This window comes from Anas platyrhynchos, chromosome 2 (assembly GCF_047663525.1).
Source record: "Anas platyrhynchos isolate ZD024472 breed Pekin duck chromosome 2, IASCAAS_PekinDuck_T2T, whole genome shotgun sequence".
NCBI classification, from domain to species: domain Eukaryota; kingdom Metazoa; phylum Chordata; class Aves; order Anseriformes; family Anatidae; genus Anas; species Anas platyrhynchos.
In genome coordinates, this window is record NC_092588.1 from 95,492,842 (window position 1) to 95,514,192 (window position 21,351).

Genomic DNA, 21,351 nt, shown 5'->3' on the forward strand with positions numbered 1-21,351 from the left:
CGCCACCATGCGGACCAGGTCATCCACCTGCTCGCACCTCACGCATGCAGTTTCTCTGCATGCAGTTTCTCTGCCTCCCGCCGATGGCAGCAACAGGCTCTGACACTCCTTGCATCCGGTGACCTGAACTGCTGCATTTTTTAACGGGTAGTCGGTCTGGGTGTGTACCGACTTCCTGGAGAGCGCGCCGTGCCTGGTGGAGACCATTATCACCTAGCTAACGGCTGTCGTTAAGGAGGTGTTCGTATGGGCGGGGGGAGCGCTCTGCCCTTCCTGCGCGCCCTGCCTGCGCGAACTGCCGCGCCACTCCCTTCTAACGCGCCACGCCCTGTTTGCCTGTCCTGTTCGCTGCGCTCCCTAGGGGCTGCTTTTGAACGGCTGGGGAGGGGGCGCTGCTGGCTCCGCCTTCGCCTCATCAGCCTCCCTCACGAGGGCTGCCGGGTCCTGGCGGCTCCCTCAAGTAGGCTCGATGCCGGAAAAATTAGCCCTGCCTGGCCCGATCCCCTGCTCCGCTGCAGAACACGTCTGCCCCGGAGCCGATCACCTCGGCAAAAGGAGAGTACTGAGTTACTTGTATTTCAGTATGACTGGGGGGGACTGCTAGTGAGTTGTTTTTTTTTTTGTCTTTGTTTTTTATTCAGAGCTATGGAGGAAGAAGTAAAAGTGGATAAGAATGAATAGAATCATATAATTATAGAATCATTAAGTTGGAAAAGACCTCGAAGATCATCTGGTCCAACCATCCCCTTAGTACCAATGTCACCCACTAAACCATGTTCCAAAGCAACACATCCAATCTTTCCTTGAATACTCCCAGGGACGGTGACTCCCCACCTCCCTGGACAACCCATTCCAATACCAGACTACTCTTTCTGTGGAGAAATGTCTACTAATTTCCAAACTAAACCTCCCCTGGTGCAACTTGAGGCCATTCCCTCTAGTCCTGTCTCTAGTTATCTGCAAGAAGAGGCCGACCCCCAGCTCCCCACAGCTTCCTTTCAGGTAGTTGTAAAGAGCACTAATGCCTCCCCTGAGCCTCCTCTTCTCCAGACTAAACAACCCAAGTTCCCTCAGCTGTTCTTCACAGGACTTGCATTCCAGACCCTTCACCAGCTTCGTAGCCCTTGTCTGGGCATGCTCCAGGACCTTGATGTTTTCCTTCTAGTGAGGGGCCCAAAGCTGAACACAGTACTCAAGGTGCGGCCTCACCAGAGCAGAGTACAGGGGGGACGATCACCTTCCTGTTCCTGCTGGCTATGCTGTTCCTGATACAAGCCAGCATGCTGTTGTCTTTCTTGGACACCTGGGCACATGGTTGGCTTGTTCAGGCGAGCGTTGACCAACACCCCCGGATCCTTTTCCTCTGCACAGCTTTCCAGCCACTCTGCCCCAAGCCTGTAGTGCTGCATGGGGTAGTTGTGGCCAAAGTGCAGGACCCGGCACTCAGCCATGTTGAACCTCATCCCATTGGCCTCTGCCCATCGACCCATCCTGTCCAAGTCCCTCTAGCAGGGCCTCCCTACCCTCCAGTGAATTGACACTTCCTCCCCAACTTGGTGTCGTCTGCAAACTTACTGAGGGTGCACTCAATTCCCTCAACCAAATCATCAATAAAGATATTGAAGAGGGTGGGCCCCAACATTGACCCCTGGGGAACACCACCTGTGACTGGTCACCAGCTGGATTTCACTCCATTCACTACTACTCCCTGGGCCCAGCTGTCCAACCAGTTTTTAACCCAGTAAAGAGTGTACCAATCCAGGCCATGGGCTGCCAGCTTCTCCAGGAGAATACTGTGGGAGACCATGTCAAAGGCCTTGCTGAAGTCAGGCAGACTACATCAACAGCCTTTCCCTCATACACCAGGCAGGTCACCCGGTCATAGAGGCAAATGAGGTTGGTCGGGCAGGACTTGCCTTTCACGAACCCATGCTGACTGGGCCTGATCCCTTGGTTGTCCTGCACATGCTGTGTGCATTCAAGATGACCTGTTCCACCGCCTTTCCTGGCACTGCGGTCAGGCTGATAGGCCTGTAGTTCCCCAGGTCCTCCTTATGACCCTTCTTAAAGATGGGTGTCACATTAGCAATTCTCCAGTCATCTGGCATCTCTCTAGATGACCACGACCACCGATAGATGATGAAAAGTAGCCCAGCAATCACATCTGCCAACTTCCTCAGCACCCTCAGGTGGATCCCATCTGGCCCCATGGACTTGTGACAGTCCCAGTGGAGCAACAGGTCTGTTTGCACCTGAACTGCAGGGGGTTTCTTCTGCTCCCTGTCCCAAGCTTCCAGTTCAGGACGCTGAGTACCCTGACTGGTCTGACTAATAAAGGCAGATGTAAAGAAGGCATTAAGAACCTCAGCCCTTTGCTTATCCTCACCAGTCATGTTCCCCCCCCATGCATCCTGTAAAGGATGGAGATTCTCTCTTGGCCCTCCTCTTGCCATTAATATATTTATAAAAACATTTGTTGTTATCCTTAACCATAATGGCCAGGCTGAGCTTGTGCTGAGCTTTAGCCTTCCTGATTTTTCTCTCTGCATATGCTGGCAACTTTCTTCTAGTCTCCCTGAGCTGCCTGTCCCTTCTTCCACTGGACACAAACTCTGTTTTTCTCCCAGACACTCAGTAAAAGTTCCCTGCTCAGCCAAGCCAGTCATCTTTCCTGTCAGCTCGTCAGCTCGGCACAGAGGGAGCAGCCTGCTCTTGTACCTTGAAGACTTCCTTCTTGAGGACCATCCATCCTTCCTGGACACCTTTGCCCATCAGGACTGACTCCCGAGGGACCCTCCCTACCAGTGTCCTGAACAATTCAAAGTCTGCCCTCTGGAAGTCCAAGGTAGAAGTTTTATTGACAAATGTTCCCCCTCATCTCCCAACTTGACCAAGAATAGACTACCAGTGCGTGGTCACTCTGCCGAAGACAGCTCCCAGCTACCACATCTCCCACCAGTCCTTCTCTGTGAACAGCAGGTCTAGCGGGACACCCCCCAGTAGGCTCACTGACCAGCTGATTCAGGAAGCTGTCTGCCACACACTCCGGTAGCCTCCTGGACTGCTTCCTCAGGGCTGTATTGTATTTCCAGCATATGTCTGGAAAGTTGAAGTCCCCCGTAAGAACAAGAGCTGTTGACTGCATGACTCCATCATGACTACTCCCCCCACCCCCAACAAATATCCCTGAAGCATCAATGCCTAAAAGAGGGGGAAAGAATAACTTGGGAAAGTTGAGCTAAGTGGCTCAATGGCAACTTTGTTTTGAGGAAAGGTGATATATACATTTTGCAGAACAAGGTTACATATCTGAACAGTTAAAGCTGTGTAGTTTGATACATGAGAACCAATACTGGTAATTCACACTGTTCTCAGTGTGATCCCGGTCCTCCAGCCCACTGCTGCAGAGTTTTTGTTAATGCAGCACAATATTAGTCCATCTGGAAGTGACTGGCCAAATGAACAGTGTACTTACTTGTATTCCACCAAATAGTGGCTTGAAAGTGTGATTTGTACGAGTGGTGTTTTTTATTTTTTTTCCCACTTTAGTATTTGAAATTACATGATAGTTAAGTAGTAAGAACAGCATGATAGGGGATTGAAGCACCTCTCCCATGAGGAGGGACAGTGAGAGTTGGAAGTGTTCAGCTTGGAGAAGAGGAAGCTTAGGAGGGATCTCATCAACATATATAAAAACCTGAAGGGAGGACTCAATGAAGATAGAGCCATGCTATTTTCAGTGATGTTCAGTGCCAGGAAAAGAAGCAGTGGTGGTCACAAACTAGAACACAAGAGGTTTTATCTTAACGTCAAGAAGCACTTCTTTACTGTGCAGGTGGTAGAGCACTGGCACAGGTCTCCCAGAGTGGTTGTGGGGTGTCCCTCTTGGCAGATCTTGAAAAGCTGTCTCTAAGTGGTCCCAGGCAACCTGTCTTAGGTGACATTCGATCAGATGACCTTTGGAGGTCTCTTTCAACATTAGCTATTCTATCATTCCATGATAATTGAGATAGTAATACTGATTTTGCACAAAGACATTAACTTTTTTTAATTGCATTGGTTATAGTCTGAGTGACATTGTGTCCTTTTAAGTACTTGGAAACTTACTGCAATGCTTGCTTGCTAATCTAAATTGACTGCTTTTACCACAGCCTGAGATTTGATTTAAGAGTAACTTCTTTACCTGGAGACCTACTGTGTACTGTTTCAAAGTTGAGTGCTTCAACAGAAAAGGCCTGACTTTCATGAAGTGTGTATGTAACAGCAGTTCTTAAACGCTTTTGCAAAAATAAAGTGTAGTTAGGTCTGTATTTCTTCTGGTTTTGTTGTATCATCTTCTCTCCTTTCTCTCCTTTTTTTTTTTTTTTGTGTTTTCAACTTACAAAAAATGAACAGCTAAAATTTTGTGGGCTAGATGCAGGCCAATTAGTGATCAACTTTTTACTGAGTATATTCAGTATCTTGATAATGCCAGTAAATTCTCTCACCAGTAGCCTGTAACTGGTATTTTGGAAGAAGTTGTGTGAAGTTTGGTAATCAAGAGATAGAGGGAGATCTGCCCTTATGAAGATTTCATCCTAATTCTGGAGGAAAAGCAGGTTTTGCTATCACAAATAATTCTGTTTTTTCAGGAATCTTTCTGAACAAGTAGTCTGTGAATGTTTGTGAAGCTGGAAATTCTGAAGCTACCACTCAATCTCATTTGGTGTTTGTTCATGGAGCACTTGTGTTAAGTGTTTGAAGGAGAAAGTACTTATGGACTTTATTTAGTGCAAAGGGATTTATGGTCTCTGTTTCCAGGTTCCACGAATGGGCACTTTTATTGGTGTGTACCTGCCCTGCTTGCAAAACATCTTAGGAGTCATTCTGTTCCTACGTTTGACATGGATTGTTGGAACAGCTGGAGTTCTCGAGTCTTTCATCATCGTGTTCATGTGTTGTGCTTGTGTAAGATAACCTTTTTTCTTTATTATTGGTTTACTTATTCTGTTACCAGAATGCTGCTGCCTTCTTTTGCATAAGTAAGCAGAGCAAGATTTCCCCATAGAAGTTAAATATCTCTGTGAGATTTAAATATCAGTGCAATTGAGAGATATGGAATGAGTTGAGATGACACTATTTTCTATTATATTTAAATATATGCACTGAATGTCATGCCATTTCAGCCTGTATGGGGTTTTCTTTGAGCCAAGCACATTCAGTTTTAGCTAGAGGTATTTTAGGAATTTTTATTGAATCGGCCTTTAGCAAATGTTTAATGATATAGATTGAGTCCTGAATGGTTTCATTTTTCACTACTTAAGAACAACTGAAACATAAACTACTAGTATCATGTTCATAAATTCATTTTGTGGGATGTAAAGCCACTAGTAGATTACATTGTTGTAGCAATGATCCTTGACCAGTTGGTTAATAATATTGAATTTTAATTTAATTATATTTAATTGGAATGAAAACATCTCTTATTTTAAGTATATTCAGTGGCTGTACTCTTCCAGTATATTTGAAGTCTGTCTGAAGCATCTAAATCTTCTACTGGAAGATGTAGTTAATTTAGTATTCAATTTACATGGAAATCCCTAACTAAAGGTATGACTGCTTTTGGTTGTTGTAACGTTTTATTAAAAAAATAAATACATTCTTAATTACACTTAAATCATTTTGTCTTGTCTTTCAAAAACTTTCAAGTTATTTTTTTTTCTCTATTTCATTATCCACAGACTATGCTAACTGCAATTTCAATGAGTGCAATAGCAACAAACGGTGTCGTTCCAGGTAATCAACAGTTTTATCTTAAATAATGAATGGTCGGAGGAGTAGTCAAAGCTGGAATGAGAAGTAATGTTTGGAGCTTTGCATCAAGTATTTATTTTCTTGTAATGATTTATATGACTTAAGGCGAGATGGAATTTTTGTCATCAATTATTAGATTGTTTGAATAAAATACAAGATATGATTTGAGCTAAAGGAGACTTGTATAAAGGTAAAGCAGATCTCCTTAAAAATAAGGCTTCTCTCTTTTTTGGCCTGAAGTTGCCTACATTGCTTGATTACTTCTCTAAATGATTAATTTTCTATATGTTGGAACTACTTATATTGTTTTCTGCAAGCACAGCAGCCTAACAGCCAGTCTACAGGCAGAAATCTTTTTCTAGGCATTCTGGGTTATGGTCGTCACCTTCAGCCTTTTCAGGATAAATTTAATAGACAAGCTTGTTCCTCTTCAATTATGAAAAAGACATTTAGACACAAAGTTAGCTTTTATAACTCTTCTAATCCTTCTCAGTTATCAACATGTCTGAATACTGGTATTTTCAATTAACATTATGAACTCTAAACAGTATACCTAACAAAAGTTATGTTTTAAGCTTTATGTACATATTTTAAATAAATTAATCCTCACTTGCAGAGATTCTCTGGTTTAGTGAGGGGTTCCAGAACTGATGAATAAATTATTGGGCAAAATTAAACACTCCAATTTGTGCAGAATCTAGAATAATTGTATTTCTCAGATGCACTATAGTATGTAAAATATAAATGCAGTAAGTTTTTTAAAGGACTTATATTTTATAATGTAGTTATCCTAATCACCTTCCAGGTAAGTAAAACTTCTGCCCTTTCCCATGTATTTCTAATGTTTATTGAAAAGATTGTTTCATTTCTGAGTGTTCATAGTTCTTACACTAGACTTGTTTTCATCTGTTTTTTTTTCTCTTCAGTTTTAGTGATTTTGTTGGTTTGTAAATCAAAAAGCAAAAATTTTATTAGCAATGCATCTATCTTAATATCTGTATCAGTGCATATGTAACTAAAAATTTGTTGTCGACGGAAGGAAGACACAGACGCTCAATATGAGTGAACAGTGAACTTCAACTTTAATGGATAGCTCAGTCGCCTTTTATCTAGTTCGAACATAATCAACTCATACATATTGCAAAAACTAAGCTCAGGATTGGCTAACACTTCCCAGTCTTTTCAGTTAGTTCCTCCTTCTTTTAGCTACCGTCCCGCCTTAGGGACTTTCCCAATCACACAAGGGCATCGTGTCCTTGAGCCTGATTGGCTCTCAGCCAGCTGCGTGCATGCCCAGACTCATATGAGTTGAGTACGGTACTTCACTAGCCCATTGCCTCCTAACTGCTCAACATCCACATGTCCTACTTCACTTAACCATTCCTCCACAAAAATTAATGTATTATTCACTTCTGGGGGGAGGAGGAGAAAGGTTTGTTCTTGGTAAGCATCGTTAATATTCAGCTTTCTCTTTTCTTCCCTTTGGAAGAGCTCTAACTCTGGAATAAAGTATCCTGCTTCATTCAAGGATAGTCTGAAGTGTATTGTAGGGTTGATTAGATAGTTGCCACACTATCCCTTCTGGTTTTATTGAGCATTCATTGGTAAACTAACTTATGAACTTCCAATGTTATTCTCCAGTGGTTGTACCAGACTTCCAGTAATCTTACTTCATTGGTAAATGTTTTAGAATACAAAATCTTAGGTGGTAAGGAATCTTGCTTTAAAAACATTATGGATGGAAATGTTTGAAAACTGTAAACAAAGAATCTGCTTTTTAAAATGAATAAATTCTCCATCTTATGTTTGTTTTAAAATGTTATCTGCCATGAAGAAGTACTGCTATTCCCATTGAGCATTTTCTTTTTTCTATATTTTTTGGGATACCAGTCTTGCTTCCCTAAATGTATGCATTTTTAGCAAAACTGCTCATTGGATTCTGATGTACGAGAATTAATTTCTCCTCATAAGGAGAAATTTGATTAAAATACAGGGTTGTTTGTAACTTTTTCCTAAGCTTGTCTGAGTGTTCACCAAAAACTTGATGCTAGGATGACATCTATATCAGAGGAGAGACCTTTTACAAAGTTTTCTAAGGTTAATAGATCTAGGCCTCCACTTCTAATATCTTGTTGGTCTTTAACCAGCCAAAGATATAGTTATCTCTATAGGTACACTCCTTCTTTAGGGAAAGAATGGAAACGGGGGCTAACGGAAGGAAGCAGGGATGAGGTATGTTAGCACTCAATTTCAAAAGCCTAGTTGCGTAAACCTTTTTTAAAGTGTCCTGTCAACTTTTACCATTTTTTTCCTAATTCTTTGAAGCTTGAGGGTTTTTTTTGGTTGGTTGGTTGTTTTTAAGAGAGATCTCGCAGGTAAAGAATTGTTTAATATTGCAAATCAATATGTTGCTTTGCAAATGTTTTTTCCTTATTACTTTCAGTGGGCAGGGACACCTCCCACAAGACCAGGTTGCTCAAAGCCCTATCCAATGTGGCCTTAATTCCAGGGATGGGGCATCCACAATTTCTCTGGATAACCTGTGTCACTGCCTCACCACCCTCATAATGAAGAATTCCTAATATCTAATGTGAATCTACCCTCTTTTAGTTTAAAACCATTACTCCTTGTCCTATCATTACAATCCCTGATAAAGTCTTTTCCCATCTTCTTGTAGGCCCCTTTTAAGTACTTGAAGGCTGCTGTAAGTTCTCCCCAGACCTGTCAGACTGGAGAACATTCTAAACAACCCCAACTCCCTCAGCCTGATTTCACAGCAGAAGGGCTGCACAGGTCCATGTCCTTCCTATGTTGGGGCCCCGGAGCTGAACTCAGTACTCTAGGTAGGGTCTTACAAGAATCATAGAATTGTAGAGCAGAGAGGACAAATCAGCTCCCTCAACTGGCTGGTCATATTTTTCTTCATGTAGTGTAGCCATAGGGTTGGCTTTCTGGGCTGTAAGTACACAAAGCCAGCTTAACCAACACCACAAATCCTTCTCCTCAGAGCTGCTCTCAATTCATTCTCCACCTAGCCTGTATTTATGTGTGGGATTGCCCTGACTCAGGTGCAGGTTCTTGCACTTGGTCTTGGGCCACCTGTCAAAGCTAGGTCCATCTGGATGGCACCTCTTCCTTTCAGCATGGCGACCACACCACACAGCTTGGTGTCATCTGCAAATTTGCTGAGGGTGCACACAATCCTACTGTCTGTGTCACTGACAAAAATGTTAAATGGTACCAGTCCCAGTACTGATCCACGAAGAACACAATCATAAAATAGAATTGTAGAATGGCTTGGGTCAGAAGGGACCTTAAAGATCATCTACTTCCAACCCTCCTGACATGGGCAGGGACACCTCCCGCTAGACCAGGTTGCTCAAAGCCCCATCTAACCTGGCACTTCCAGGGATGGAGCATCCACAGCTTCTCTGGGCAACCTGTTCCACTGCTTCACCACCCTCTTAGTGAAGAATTTCTCCTTAATATGTAAATCTCTCCTCTTTTAGTTTAAAATTATTCCTCCTTGTTCTATCATTATCTGCCTGAGTAAAAAGCTCACGTAACCTTTTTTATAAGCTCCATTTACCTATTGAAAGGCTGCAACAAGGTCTCCCTGGAGTCTTCTCTTCTCCAGGCTGAACATCCCCACCTCAATCCTTTCTTTGTAGGGGAGGTACTCCAAACTTCTGATCAACTTTGTAGCCCTCATCTGGACCCACTGTAACAGATATACAACTTTCTTGGGCTGTGGGCCCTAGACCTGGTTTAAGTACTCCAAGTGGGGCCTCAGAAGGACAGAGTAGAGGGGAACAATCACCCCCCCCCCTCCCCTCAAGCTGCTGGCCACTCCTCTTTAGATGCAGCCCAGGATGCAGTTGGCCTTCTGGGCTGCAAGTGCACATTGCTGGCTCATGCCAAGCATTTTGTCCGCCAGAACCCCGAAGTCTCTCTCTGCAAGGCTGCTCTTCACCCAGTCTGTACTCCTGTCTGGGATTGCCCCAACCCAGGTGCAGCACCTTGCACTTGGACTTGTTGAACCCCATTAGTTTCACATGGGCCCAATTCTCAAGCTTGTGAGGTCCATTTGGATGGCATTCCTTCCTCCTGTTGTATCAACTGTGGCTCAGCTTTGTGTCATCTGCAAACTTGCTGAGGGTGTACTTGATCCCACTGTCTGTGTCATTGATAAGGATACTAAACAGTACCAGTCCCAAGACAGACCCCTGAGGGACAGCATTCATCACCAGCCTCCACCTGGAAATAGAGCCGTTGACCACCACTGTGTGTGTGTGTCCATCGAGGCAATTCCTTATCCACTGAATGGTCTACCCTTCAAATCCATCTCTTTCCAATTTGGAGATCAGGATGTCATGTGTTGAAGGCCTTATGTAAGTCCAGGTAGATGACATTGGTTGGTCTTCCCTTGTCAGCTGAAGCAGTCACTCCCTCGTAAAAGGCACCAGACTGGTCAGGCACAATTTGCCCTTGGTGAAGCCAGGCTGTCTGTCTCAGATCACCTCCTTGTCTTGGATGTGCCTCGATGCTGCTTCCAGCAGGATCTGCACCATGATCTTGCCAGGCACAGAGGTGGGGCTTACTGGTCTGTAATTCCACAGGTCCTCTTTTTGAACCTTTATAAAAATGGGAGCAATGATTCTTTTTTTCCAATCACCAGGGACTTTGCCTGACTGCCAGGACTTTTCAAATAAGTTGGAGAGTGTCCTGACAACTATATCAGCCAATTCCCTCAGGATCCTGGGAGGCATGTCATTGGACCCCATGGACTTAAACCTGTTCAGTTTTATCAGGTAGCCTTGAATCTGCACTTTGCTTGTGGTGGGAGGGACTTTGCTCACATAGCCATTGTCTAGAGAGTCAGGATTCAAGAGATGTGGGAAGCCTGACTGGCAGTGAGGACTGAGGTACTCAACAGCTTCTTTGTCTCAGCCTTCTCCGTATTTGTTGTTACTAGGTCTCCCTTCTCATTTGTCAAGAAGTGGTACATTCTTCATGGCCTTTCTTTTCTGACCATCACACCTATAGAATCCCTTCTCGTTTTAATTTGTGTCCCTTGCCAAGCCCCGTTTGTGCCTTGGGTTTCCTGATCCCATCTCTGCACATCTGGACAGCATCTTCTCAAGCCACATGTACCTGCTTCTACTGCCTGTGCAATTCGTTTTTGCACCTCAGTTTGACTAGTAGGTAAACTTTTTAATTAAAATTTCAGCTTTTATTTCAAACACTTCTTGAACAAATACTGTTTTTCTGTTGACATAGGAAACAGATGCTAAATTGAGAACTTGCAAAGATGTATATACAGATGGTGTGCAGAACACGTCTGCCTCTCTCTCCGAGGCAATTGGCTCTGGGGCAGACACGTTCTGCAGCGGAGAGGGGGATTGAGGTGGGCAGGGCTTTTTTTTGGCATCGAGGCCACTTGAGGCAGCCGAGGGATCTGCCAGGACCCGGCAGCCCTCATGAGGGAGGCTGATGAAGTGTGAGCAGAGCCAGCAGCGCATGCTCCCCTGATGTACAAAGGCAGCCCCTAAGGAGCACGGTGACCAGGATGGGCAAAAAGGGCATGGCGGATCAGTCAGGGTGTGGCACAGCAGTTCGCTCAGGTGGGGCGGAGCATCCCTCCCCGCTCAGAAGAACAGCTCATCTACCAGCTCTCTACCTATAGCTAAACTGCCATGGTCTGCACTAGGCAGAAAGCTCTTTCCAGAAGGTCTGTGGTGACCCAGATGGAGTGCCCGCTCAAAAATGTGGCAGTTCAGGTCTTTGGATGCAGGGAGTACCTGAGCCTGTTGCTGCCATCTGAGGGCGGCAGAGACACCGTGTGTGTGAGGTGCGAGCAAGTGGATGGCCTGGTGAGCCTGGTGGGAGAGCTCAAGGAGGAGGTCAAGAGATTGAGAGATATCAGGGAGTGTGAGCGGGAGATAGACTTGTGGAGCGACTCCCTGCAGGGCCGGAAGGAAAGGCACCAGGGTGAGACACCCCAAATGGTGGTGGACTCTTTGCCCTGTCCCTGTTGAGCAGAGGGAGGGGACCTAGGAGAAGAGGAATGGAAACAGGTCCCTGCTCGACATCACAGGCAACCCCCTTCCTACCAGCCTCTCCTTCCCAGGTACCCATACACAACAGGTTTGATGGCCTGGAGCTTGAGACCGGTGGGTGAGGATGTGGTCAAAAGTCCACCCAGGAGGATGCCTGGGGCGAGGAAGTCAATTCCATGGCTCAAGACTGTTTCCACTAAGAAAGAAGGAAGGGTGATCATTTCAGGCAACTCCCTTCTCAGGGGAACAGAGGGACCTATTTTTTCGGCCTGACCCTACCCGTAGGGAAGTCTGCTGCCGCCCTGGGGCCAGGCTTAGGGACATTGCCAGAAAGCTTCCCAACCTGGTTCACCCCTCTGACTATTATCCTCTTTTAATAGTCCAGGCTGGCAGTGATGACATTGAAGAGAGAAGCCTGAAGACTATCAAACGGGACTTTAGGGGACTGGGACCGTTAGTGGATGGAGGGGGAGTACAGGTGGTGTTTTCGTTTATCCCTACGGTGGCAGGGAGGGGTACAGAGAGGATATGGAAAGCCCACCTGTTAAACACATGGCTCAGAGGCTGGCGCTGACACAGAAATGTGTTTTTTATTTTGACCACAGGGCATTTTACTCAGCACCCAGCCTGACAACTGCAGATGGGTTCCACCTGTCTCTAAGGGGAAAACAGACACTACAGGCACAACAACCCCAAGCAGAGCTACAGGCTGGGAGATGAGTGGTTGGAAAGCTGCCTGGCAGAGAAGGACCTGGGAGTATTGGTTGATAGTCAGCTGAATATGAGCCAGCAGTGTGCTCAGGTGGCCAAGAAGGCCAACAGCATCCTGGCTTGTATAAGAAGCAGTGTGGCCAGCAGGGCTAGGGAAGTGATTGTCCCCCTGTACTCAGCTCTGATGAGGCCGCACCTCGACTACTGTGTTCAGTTTTGGAGCCCTCACTATGAGAAAGACATCGAGGTGCTTGAGCATGTCCAGAGAAGGGCGACAAAGCTGGTGAGGGGTCTGGAGAACAAGTCCTACGAGGAGCGGCTGAGGGAGCTGGGTTTGTTCAGCCTAGAGAAAAGGAGGCTCAGGGGCGACCTTATTGCTCTTTACAGGTACCTTAGAGGAGGCTGTAGCGAGATGGGGATTAGTCTGTTCTCCCACGTGCCTGGTGACAGGATGAGGGGGAATGGGCTAGAGTTGCACCAGGGGAGGTTTAGGTTGGATGTTAGGAAGAACTTCTTTACTGAGAGGGTTGTGAGGTGTTGGAATGAGCTGCCCATGGTGGAGTCACCATCCCTGGAGGTCTTTAAAAGACGTTTAGATGTAGAGCTTAGGGATATGGTTTAGTGGAGGACTGTTAGTGTTAGGTCAGGGGTTGGACTAGGTGATCTTGGAGGTCTCTTCCAACCTAAATGATTCTGTGATTCTAACATCACACAGAGAAAGGAGGAAGGCCACAATGTCACATTAAGTCTATACTTAGAAGATGTATATTTCTAATGAACAAATCCATTCTGAAAAGTTTTATTTATAGGGCTTGCTTAAAGCATTAAAAGCTTACTTTATATATCTCACTCTAGTCAGCTATACAAAAGTCACAACATATATGTACATTAAGAAAGCCACATATACAACATACAGAGGAGCAACACCATCATCCCAATCTCAAGTATTCCGTATGAAAATCTTTATTTTGCCTGTGACAATTTTCAAATCATATACCTTGCCAGTGTGTTAATTAAAAAAAAAAAAAAAAAGCTTTATCCCAGGTTCACAGACCCTGAATCCTTGGAGGTGTGTCTGGTTGCTGCTGGATTGAACTACATCTTTGCGGCAAAGGGTCCTTCATCTGTGTTGCTCTTTGCTGCCAGTTGGTGCTCCATGACAGTGGAAATCTGAAATGCTTCTTGCAGAAATTCCAGTTGTAAGCAGCTTGAGGAAATCTCAGTATGCTTACTCAAAATTCTTTGTCTCCCCATTCAGTTAGCTTGCTTTTAAAAGCATTGTTTTTTTTGGAGAATGGCCTTCAGAACAAAGGAGTGAAACATTTCCCTTAGTCGCAACATTATAAACTCCATTAACAGATTGACTTAATCTCCTATACTGAATTAGTTCCTAGAACATCTAAGTTTTTTTTTCACTCTTTCTCAGAAGCAAATAGTTTCTGTAGCAGTTGTACAGTTAAAACCTGTTACCACATTTTAGTCTAGCATTTTTGTAGCATCTCAATACAAATTACATTGCAGCTTGTCTGCAATGAACATCTGGCTATGGACAACCACCAAGAGGGGAAGCACCCACACCAATGTGTTAGAAGAACAATGACATCACCCCATTATATGGAGAAGCACTTCTTGATATGCTGGTTCCCAGGTTAGATGTCTGAATCTAAATGAGATTTCTCTCAAAGTAAGGTTAACTCCAGTTATTCAAATACAGTAAATGCAAGAAGGCAGCGTACTGAAGACATCAGTCCTGTACTTCACAGTTTTCAGTCTCTTTTCTAAAAACCTCTTAATGGAGATATGGCCCAGTATCAAGGCTAAGTGAGCAAATGTTCTCTAATCTAAAGTTGTTATGGGTAGTAACACAACCCCTGCTTATTGTACAACAGTACTCCTTGGATTTAAGCCAACCATATACACTTCATCCTACTAATTTACCTGTCCTGCTTATCTCAGGGATCTTCACCCTTTTGTACTCGCCAATTAACAACCAGTTATTTTCCTGAGTGAGACTATAAAAAGTTAAACTCTTCTACCAAAAGTACAAAGACAAATAAAATATAGTAGAACAATACAAACCCAGCTATGCAGCATTACAAGTGCAGAAATTTATCATGTTGTTGCTCTTGGTTATCTTTGGCCCTCAGTAAAAACCATAACAAATAATTTAGTTATCCAAAAATTTTTGAAGTACAGTAATCAAATTTTACACATCAAAAATGTAGCCCTCATCCTTTTTGTTGCTAGGAGACATGTGAGCAAAATCTATTGTTTGGACTTCTATATTTGTACTTTCCTTGATCTCTGCTGGCATGGGACAGAACTTTTTCCAGTTGGGGTATAACACTTCAGTTCAGGTGCTCCTGTGTTTGTGCAAGTGCTGCTTTTCCATAAATTGTCCTGCTCCACGTTTTCTACTTTTATTGAGATCTGACTGTGTTGCCTCTTAGAGTACGCCTTTTTATGAAGTGCATAAAATTTGGAAAAGCCCTTCCTTACAGAGACCTCAATTTTTCAATTCTATGTAGAATTAATTACTTATGAATATTATTATACTAAAGTATGTCTCCACCTGATAACAGTCCTTTGGGCACTCCCCTTTTTTCTGCCAAGGTGTCATTACTGAAGTGCATGGTTGTTGCCTGACATGAAACTTTGTAAACAACTGGTAACGAGCAAAACAAGTTGAGTTGTTTCTGGTCCTCAAATCACCTCAAAATTTTGTCGATCTTCTGAATGCTGGCAGTGATCACATCTTTTTCAAGCAATACCAATTGTAGAAAAACTTTGAAATGCCATCCTTTACTGTTTCGTTTGCCAAGCTCATTCCATAGTGCTGATTTTCTGTCTCATAGCTGTCAGATGTGGTAAACCCTCATGTCCACTACCAAAAATCCAAGCTCTTCCATCAGTGAGTACTTGCAGACCTGCTGCTGTATCTTCTCAGCTGAAGCATATAAATCATAATTTTTCTGCCCTATTTTTACATCCATTATGCAAGGCTTGTAAAACTTATACATCATAACTTCTGGTTTTAGATACGTATCATTTGGTGCAGTAGGTGGTGACCAGATATGGAATTACTTTGGAAGATATTTTTGCAGCTCCAGAAGAAAGCTGTTGTAACAGTCAGCATCATAAACCTTGTTGTAGATATCCTTCTCCCTGGGACCTCAAGATGATCGCTGCAGCCGCTCAAGACAGTCCTATCCAGATGCTGCAGAATACCACCTTTATCCTTGCTGTACAGGTGCCTGGCCACCTGGTGCAACAGCAGCATACATCTATTAAATCCCTGTTGCCAACCCCTTGCTGCCACCACCATCATCACTGGTCCCAACCTGGACGTAGAACTATTGACTGCAACTCTTTTGAGTGCAACCATCCAGCCAATTCCATAATCAATGAGTGGTCTGTCTGTCAAATGCATGTCTCTCCAGTTCGGATACAAGAATATCATGGCAGACAGCGTCAAATGTTTTGCATGAGTCCAGCTAGATGGTATCAGTTGCTCTTCCCTTATCCACCGGTGCTGTAACCCTGTCATAGAAGGCCACCAAATTTGTAAGGCGTGATCTGCCCTTAGTGAAGCCATGTTGGCTGTCATCAGTCACCTCCTTGTTTTCCTCGTGCCTTAGCATAGTTTCCAGGAGGATCTGCCCCCATGGTCTTGGCAGGCACAGAAGTGAGACTGACTGTCCTGTAGTTCCTCAGATCTTTCTTTTATCTGTTTTTTGAAATGGGGGCTGTTTCCTGTCTTCCGGTCACCAGGAACTTCACCAGAGTGCCACAACTTCTCGAATATGATGGCAGTGGCTTAGCAGCTTCATCCACCAGTTCCCTCAGGACCCTTGGATGCATCACATTAAGTCCCATGGACTTGTGCACCTTCAGGTTCCTTAGATGGTCTTGAGCCTGATCTTCTGCAACAGTGGGTGGTTCTTCATTCTCCCAGTGCCTGTCTTTGCCTTCTGGGACTTGGGCTATATGGCTAGAGCTCTTGCTGGTGAAGACGGAGGCAAAAAAGCTGTTGAATGCCTCAGCCTTCTCTGTATTCAGGGTAACCAGTTCTTCTATTTCCTTCTGGAGATGGCCCACATTTTCCCTAGTCTTCCTTTTATCACTGATAAGCTTTAAATATACTTTATACTGATATATTTTTGAAACTCTCCAACAGTTGGACCCCACCAGTCTCCAGTAGATCAGGTGTTTCCAAGGGTCCCAAGGGTCACATGACCAAAATTTGGCCTTTTAGACCACAACATCAGTCCTGCAACTGTGGTAAGTTTTTTACATTTGACAGGTAGGGTTGAAGAGAAAGCCACCTTTGTTCCAGAGACTCTTACAGGTGCTCCAAGGATTCTGTAGTCCTTCGTGAAACACTCTGGATGCTCTTGACAGTGTCACTGATGCCTACATTGAATGACAGCAGAGGATAGTAGTCTGCAGGCTACACAAGGGTTGGCAATCTCTCAACAACATCTCTAATGTGACCCCCTGGTAGGCAACAAATGTCTTAAGCGTGTGTCAGGTCATTAAATGGGTGCCTCTGTACCTCTCAGAAGATTCCTCGGAAGATATTACCTGTTGCCTTTTCTTGGTTGTGCTGGTGGTTATACAGCTCTGACTGTTGTGATCAACCACTGCACTGTGGGCTGAGCCAGCACCAGAGCTATCATCATGACAACCGAGTATCAATAGGGATCAGTGAAGAAAATAGTAAAATGCAGTAAGACTTCCATTGCTGCTATTTGATATATGTTGAATTGTTTGTGTAATAAAGGAAAAAAGTATGAGCATCTGCATTTGCCAGTTTTAGCTTTTTTTTTTGTTTTTAAATACAGGTTTGGTATGGATACTTCAATGGAGGTTCATGCAGTTTTCCCAAATATGTATCTAGGTTGATTGAATTACTCTTTTTTTTTTTGTTCTCTATTGCCATCACTAATCTGAAAGGTTGGAAACTTTTTGGTTAAATTCACAGCTGGAGGTTCTTACTACATGATTTCAAGATCTTTAGGACCAGAGTTTGGTGGAGCAGTGGGACTTTGTTTCTACTTGGGTACGACCTTTGCAGGAGCGATGTACATTCTTGGTACCATTGAAATTTTATTGGTAAGTACTATTAAGTCTTGTAAGGCTGTATTCAGGCTACTGTGGGAGATTACTGTATTTAGACATTATTCAGTAATCATAAATAAGTTATAATAAAGCCTAAACTGTATTCTAGTTTGTTTTTGAATGCTTTGATACTATATATCTGGTATGTTAGTATTCTTACTATACTTGTGATTATTTGAAGAAGTTCAACAAACTTTGATCAGCAATGCATAAACATGTTAAAGACTGATGATAGTTATTTCCCATTTAATTAGGAACAAAACAGTTCAGTAACTGACCTTTTAGTAAAGGTACCAGATACAATATTTGTTGCCACCTTTTCTTAACGCATTCTAAATAAAAATGGTCGCACAAACTGTGTCTGTGCTGTACACATATATAGCTGCAAGAAAACTGTGCTAATTGTGGTAAGACTTAGAAAAAAAAATCCAAAGTAAAGGTATTAGAAGAGAAAGAAAAGCCGTCAGGCTAGGCTACAGTATGGGTTCTGTATGGAATCCATACCCATTGTATTGAAACATGTTTGTTATGCTGCTCCTCCTCCTCCATTCCTTTTCGTGTTTTCTTGTCTGGCAGAGACACAAATTTATGAGAGGCAGAAGTTCTTAGCAGAAAAGCTGGATCAAAAGCAGTGCCTCTTTCTCAGCATATACACTCTGTTTTATCCTCTTCTGTCACCCTTACTCTCATTGCTTTTTCCCTTACATAGATCACTGATTATTCAACTTTACAGTTTGCTGATAATGTCACTTTGAGTGCATGCAGCTCTTCAAAGTAATCTACATAATAGATAGGGTTAGAAAAGAGGAGGGGCATATAGTTAAAAACTCATTGTATATTAAAATTGAGTCTGCTACAATGTCTCTGTACCAGTAAAAATCTTGAAAATAATTTTTTGCAATTTCATTATACCAGATCAAGTGAGATATTTGTTTCTGCTCTTTGATAAACACTTTTGTCATCTGATAGAACTTGTTTGTGAAGTAATAAAATATATATGATAATTTGCCATATTTCCTACAGACTTACATTTCTCCAAGTGCTGCTATATTTAAAGCAGAAGATGGTGGTGAAGAAACAGAGGCTATGCTGAATAACATGAGAGTTTATGGAACATGTATTATCATTCTGATGGCTGTAGTAGTTTTTGTGGGAGTCAAGTATGTTAACAAGCTTGCACTGGTCTTCCTTGCCTGTGTGATTTTATCCATCATTGCCATATATGCTGGAGTTATTAAGACTGCTTTTGACCCACCTGACTTTCCGTAAGTGACGTTATTAAGTAGTATAGGTTATTATTTAAAACATATGTATATGTCAATTGACCTCAGTCGTAGGTTTCTTATGTTTATGTTCATAATCTTATTATTATTATTATTATTATGTTTATTAGGCACTTATATGTTTGCTTGTCTGAACTATATATTTGAATCTTTGTTCACCAGACTTGATACTCTGGAAAAGGTTCTTTGGTACTTAATATTACTGGCCATTATTCCATTCACACTTAAACATGAAGGTGGTCTTGCTGACAGTAAATATAGCTGTTTTATCTAATCAATGAAAAACTTAAATCTATAGGATAAAGTAAAACCTTCAAAGAAAGGTAACTATGAACCATAGGTAACATACTTTCAAACTTTGTCACGATGATGAAATTTTCAAAGCTTCCATTTTACCCTATTCAAAATAGAAGGTTTACAGTGTTAAATTAATTTGCTTTATATGAAGACTTTTCTACCTTTTTGTTACTAAAATCTAGCTTTGTTGTCACACATGGCATATTGCTCCTCAACATCTTTTTGTACGTCGCCAGCTTGCTAAGAATTTTTTCTGGTGTCCAGTTATCAGTATGCAAGTTACATTTTTGTGCATCTGTTCCTGCATGGAGGGTAAACAATAGTACCACTTAAGAAATTAGTGGAAGAGCCTGGGAACTACTGTAGTGACTTGCCATCTATTATGTAGAACTGATCCTGTGCTATGTGATTGTTCTGGATTCTGTAGTACTCTGAGGTGTTGATGGTTGCTTCATAAACTGAATGTTAAAGCAGTATTTTTGTACTGTAAAATTATACTAACTTTTCTACTGAAAAATAAAGGTATGTTCAAAATTGACACTTTTCTGAAGTGAACATGGATTTCTAAGAAACTGGAACTTCCAGTAGGAAAGTATTTAAATCTTTTATTCCTCCGTATAGGTAAAAGAGGGATCATATAGATACGTAGCATTGAAAAGAGCTGGGAACAGGTCTTTGTAACAGGTAAAACCTGTTCCTGTTTTTCTCGGAACTGCTACTGTGATATATTACTGTTAAAAAAAAAAAAAAAAGTTTATATCTTCCTATAAATGCAATTGTTCACATTTTGGTGAGTCTGCCTTAAAATAAGAAATTCAAGCATGGTTTCATATTATGTTAAAGCTGATCTCATGGTGAGCAGGTCACCAAACTCACCATCATGCAGCAAGTTAGCGTTGGTCTGGAAAAAAAAAATAAGTCTAGCTTCTCTTGTTAACATTTGGACAGCTAGCTTACCAGATTCCTCTTTCACTTAGCTATCCATCACCTCACTTCGTCTCTGTTAGGTTTAGCCATTGTGCAGATGCTGAAATAGTATATGTCATTAATTTACATCATGATCTTCCAGCTAAATCAAACTGGAGGAAGTTTCCATAGGATAAATAGTTCATCAAACACCATAGCAAGCAAAAAGAGGAAAATGGCAAGATCATCCTTTTTAGCAGCAGGTTCTCTATGAAATCTGCTTGACTTCCAAGTGATGCCATACCTTGAAGCTGTACTAGTGTCCTGTAAGCTTCCCTTGTTCTTGTACCCTTCACAAGGCATCTACTCTTGACTGCTATCAGAAACAAGATGTTACACTAAGTAAATATTTTCTGTCAATATGCTTTTTGCTTGTTCTAATGGCAAATGTAATGTTTTTACTGTTTGTTACCAGCTTCCCGAGCTCCTTCAAAAATACTCAATGTGTACTACCTGTGTAATTTTGCTTATCTGACTGACGTGAATGCTTCACTTGATGCTCCTTTTTCCATCTTTACAGATGTTATAAAATCATAGAATAGTTTGGTTTGGAAGGGACCCTAAAAATCATCTAGTTCCAAGCCCTCTGCCACAAGCAGGGACACCTTCCACTAGACCAGGTTGCTCCAAGCCCCATCCAACCTGGCCTTCAACATTTCCAGGGATGGGGCATCCACAACTTTTCTGGATAACCTGTTGTACTCCCTGAGTAAATAATTTATTCCTAATATCTAATCTAAATCTACACTGTTTTAGTTTAAAACCATTATTTTTTTTTTCCTATTAATCCTTGGTACAATTTCCTGCTTTCTTCTAGGCCCCTTTTAGGTACTGGAAGACCTCCCCAGAGCATTCTGACAACCCCAACTCCATCAGCCTGTCCTCATAGAAGAGGTGTTCTAGCCCTTTGATCATGCTTGTTGCCCTCCTCTCAACTTGATCTAATACATCCATGTCCTTATACTGGGGGCCCCAGAGCTGAATGCAGTACTCAAGTAGGGTCTCACAAGAGCAGAGAAGAGGAGAATCACTTCCCTCAATCTGCTGGCCATGCGTATTTTGATGCAGCCCAGGCTTTTTGATGCAGGTGAGATTTCTGACCTGCAAGTGCACATTGTCTT

General features: G+C 42.7%; 1 protein-coding gene and 1 pseudogene across 4 annotated transcripts in view; one reads left to right on the top strand and one right to left on the bottom strand.

Annotated features, from left to right (window-relative positions):
* Nucleotides 1-21,351, top strand: part of LOC101790697 (solute carrier family 12 member 7) — an 87,204-nt gene that overhangs the window by 23,891 nt on the left and 41,962 nt on the right. For all 4 annotated transcript variants that reach the window (XM_072033230.1, XM_038174329.2, XM_072033228.1 and 1 more), the window contains exons 4-7: nt 4,801-4,947; nt 5,721-5,775; nt 17,548-17,678; nt 18,708-18,949. In XM_072033230.1, coding sequence (XP_071889331.1) covers nt 4,801-4,947; nt 5,721-5,775; nt 17,548-17,678; nt 18,708-18,949 — 575 coding nt within the window. The remainder of the gene's footprint in view (nt 1-4,800; nt 4,948-5,720; nt 5,776-17,547; nt 17,679-18,707; nt 18,950-21,351) is intronic.
* LOC101790492 (inositol polyphosphate multikinase pseudogene) lies at nt 14,553-16,158 on the bottom strand (annotated as a pseudogene).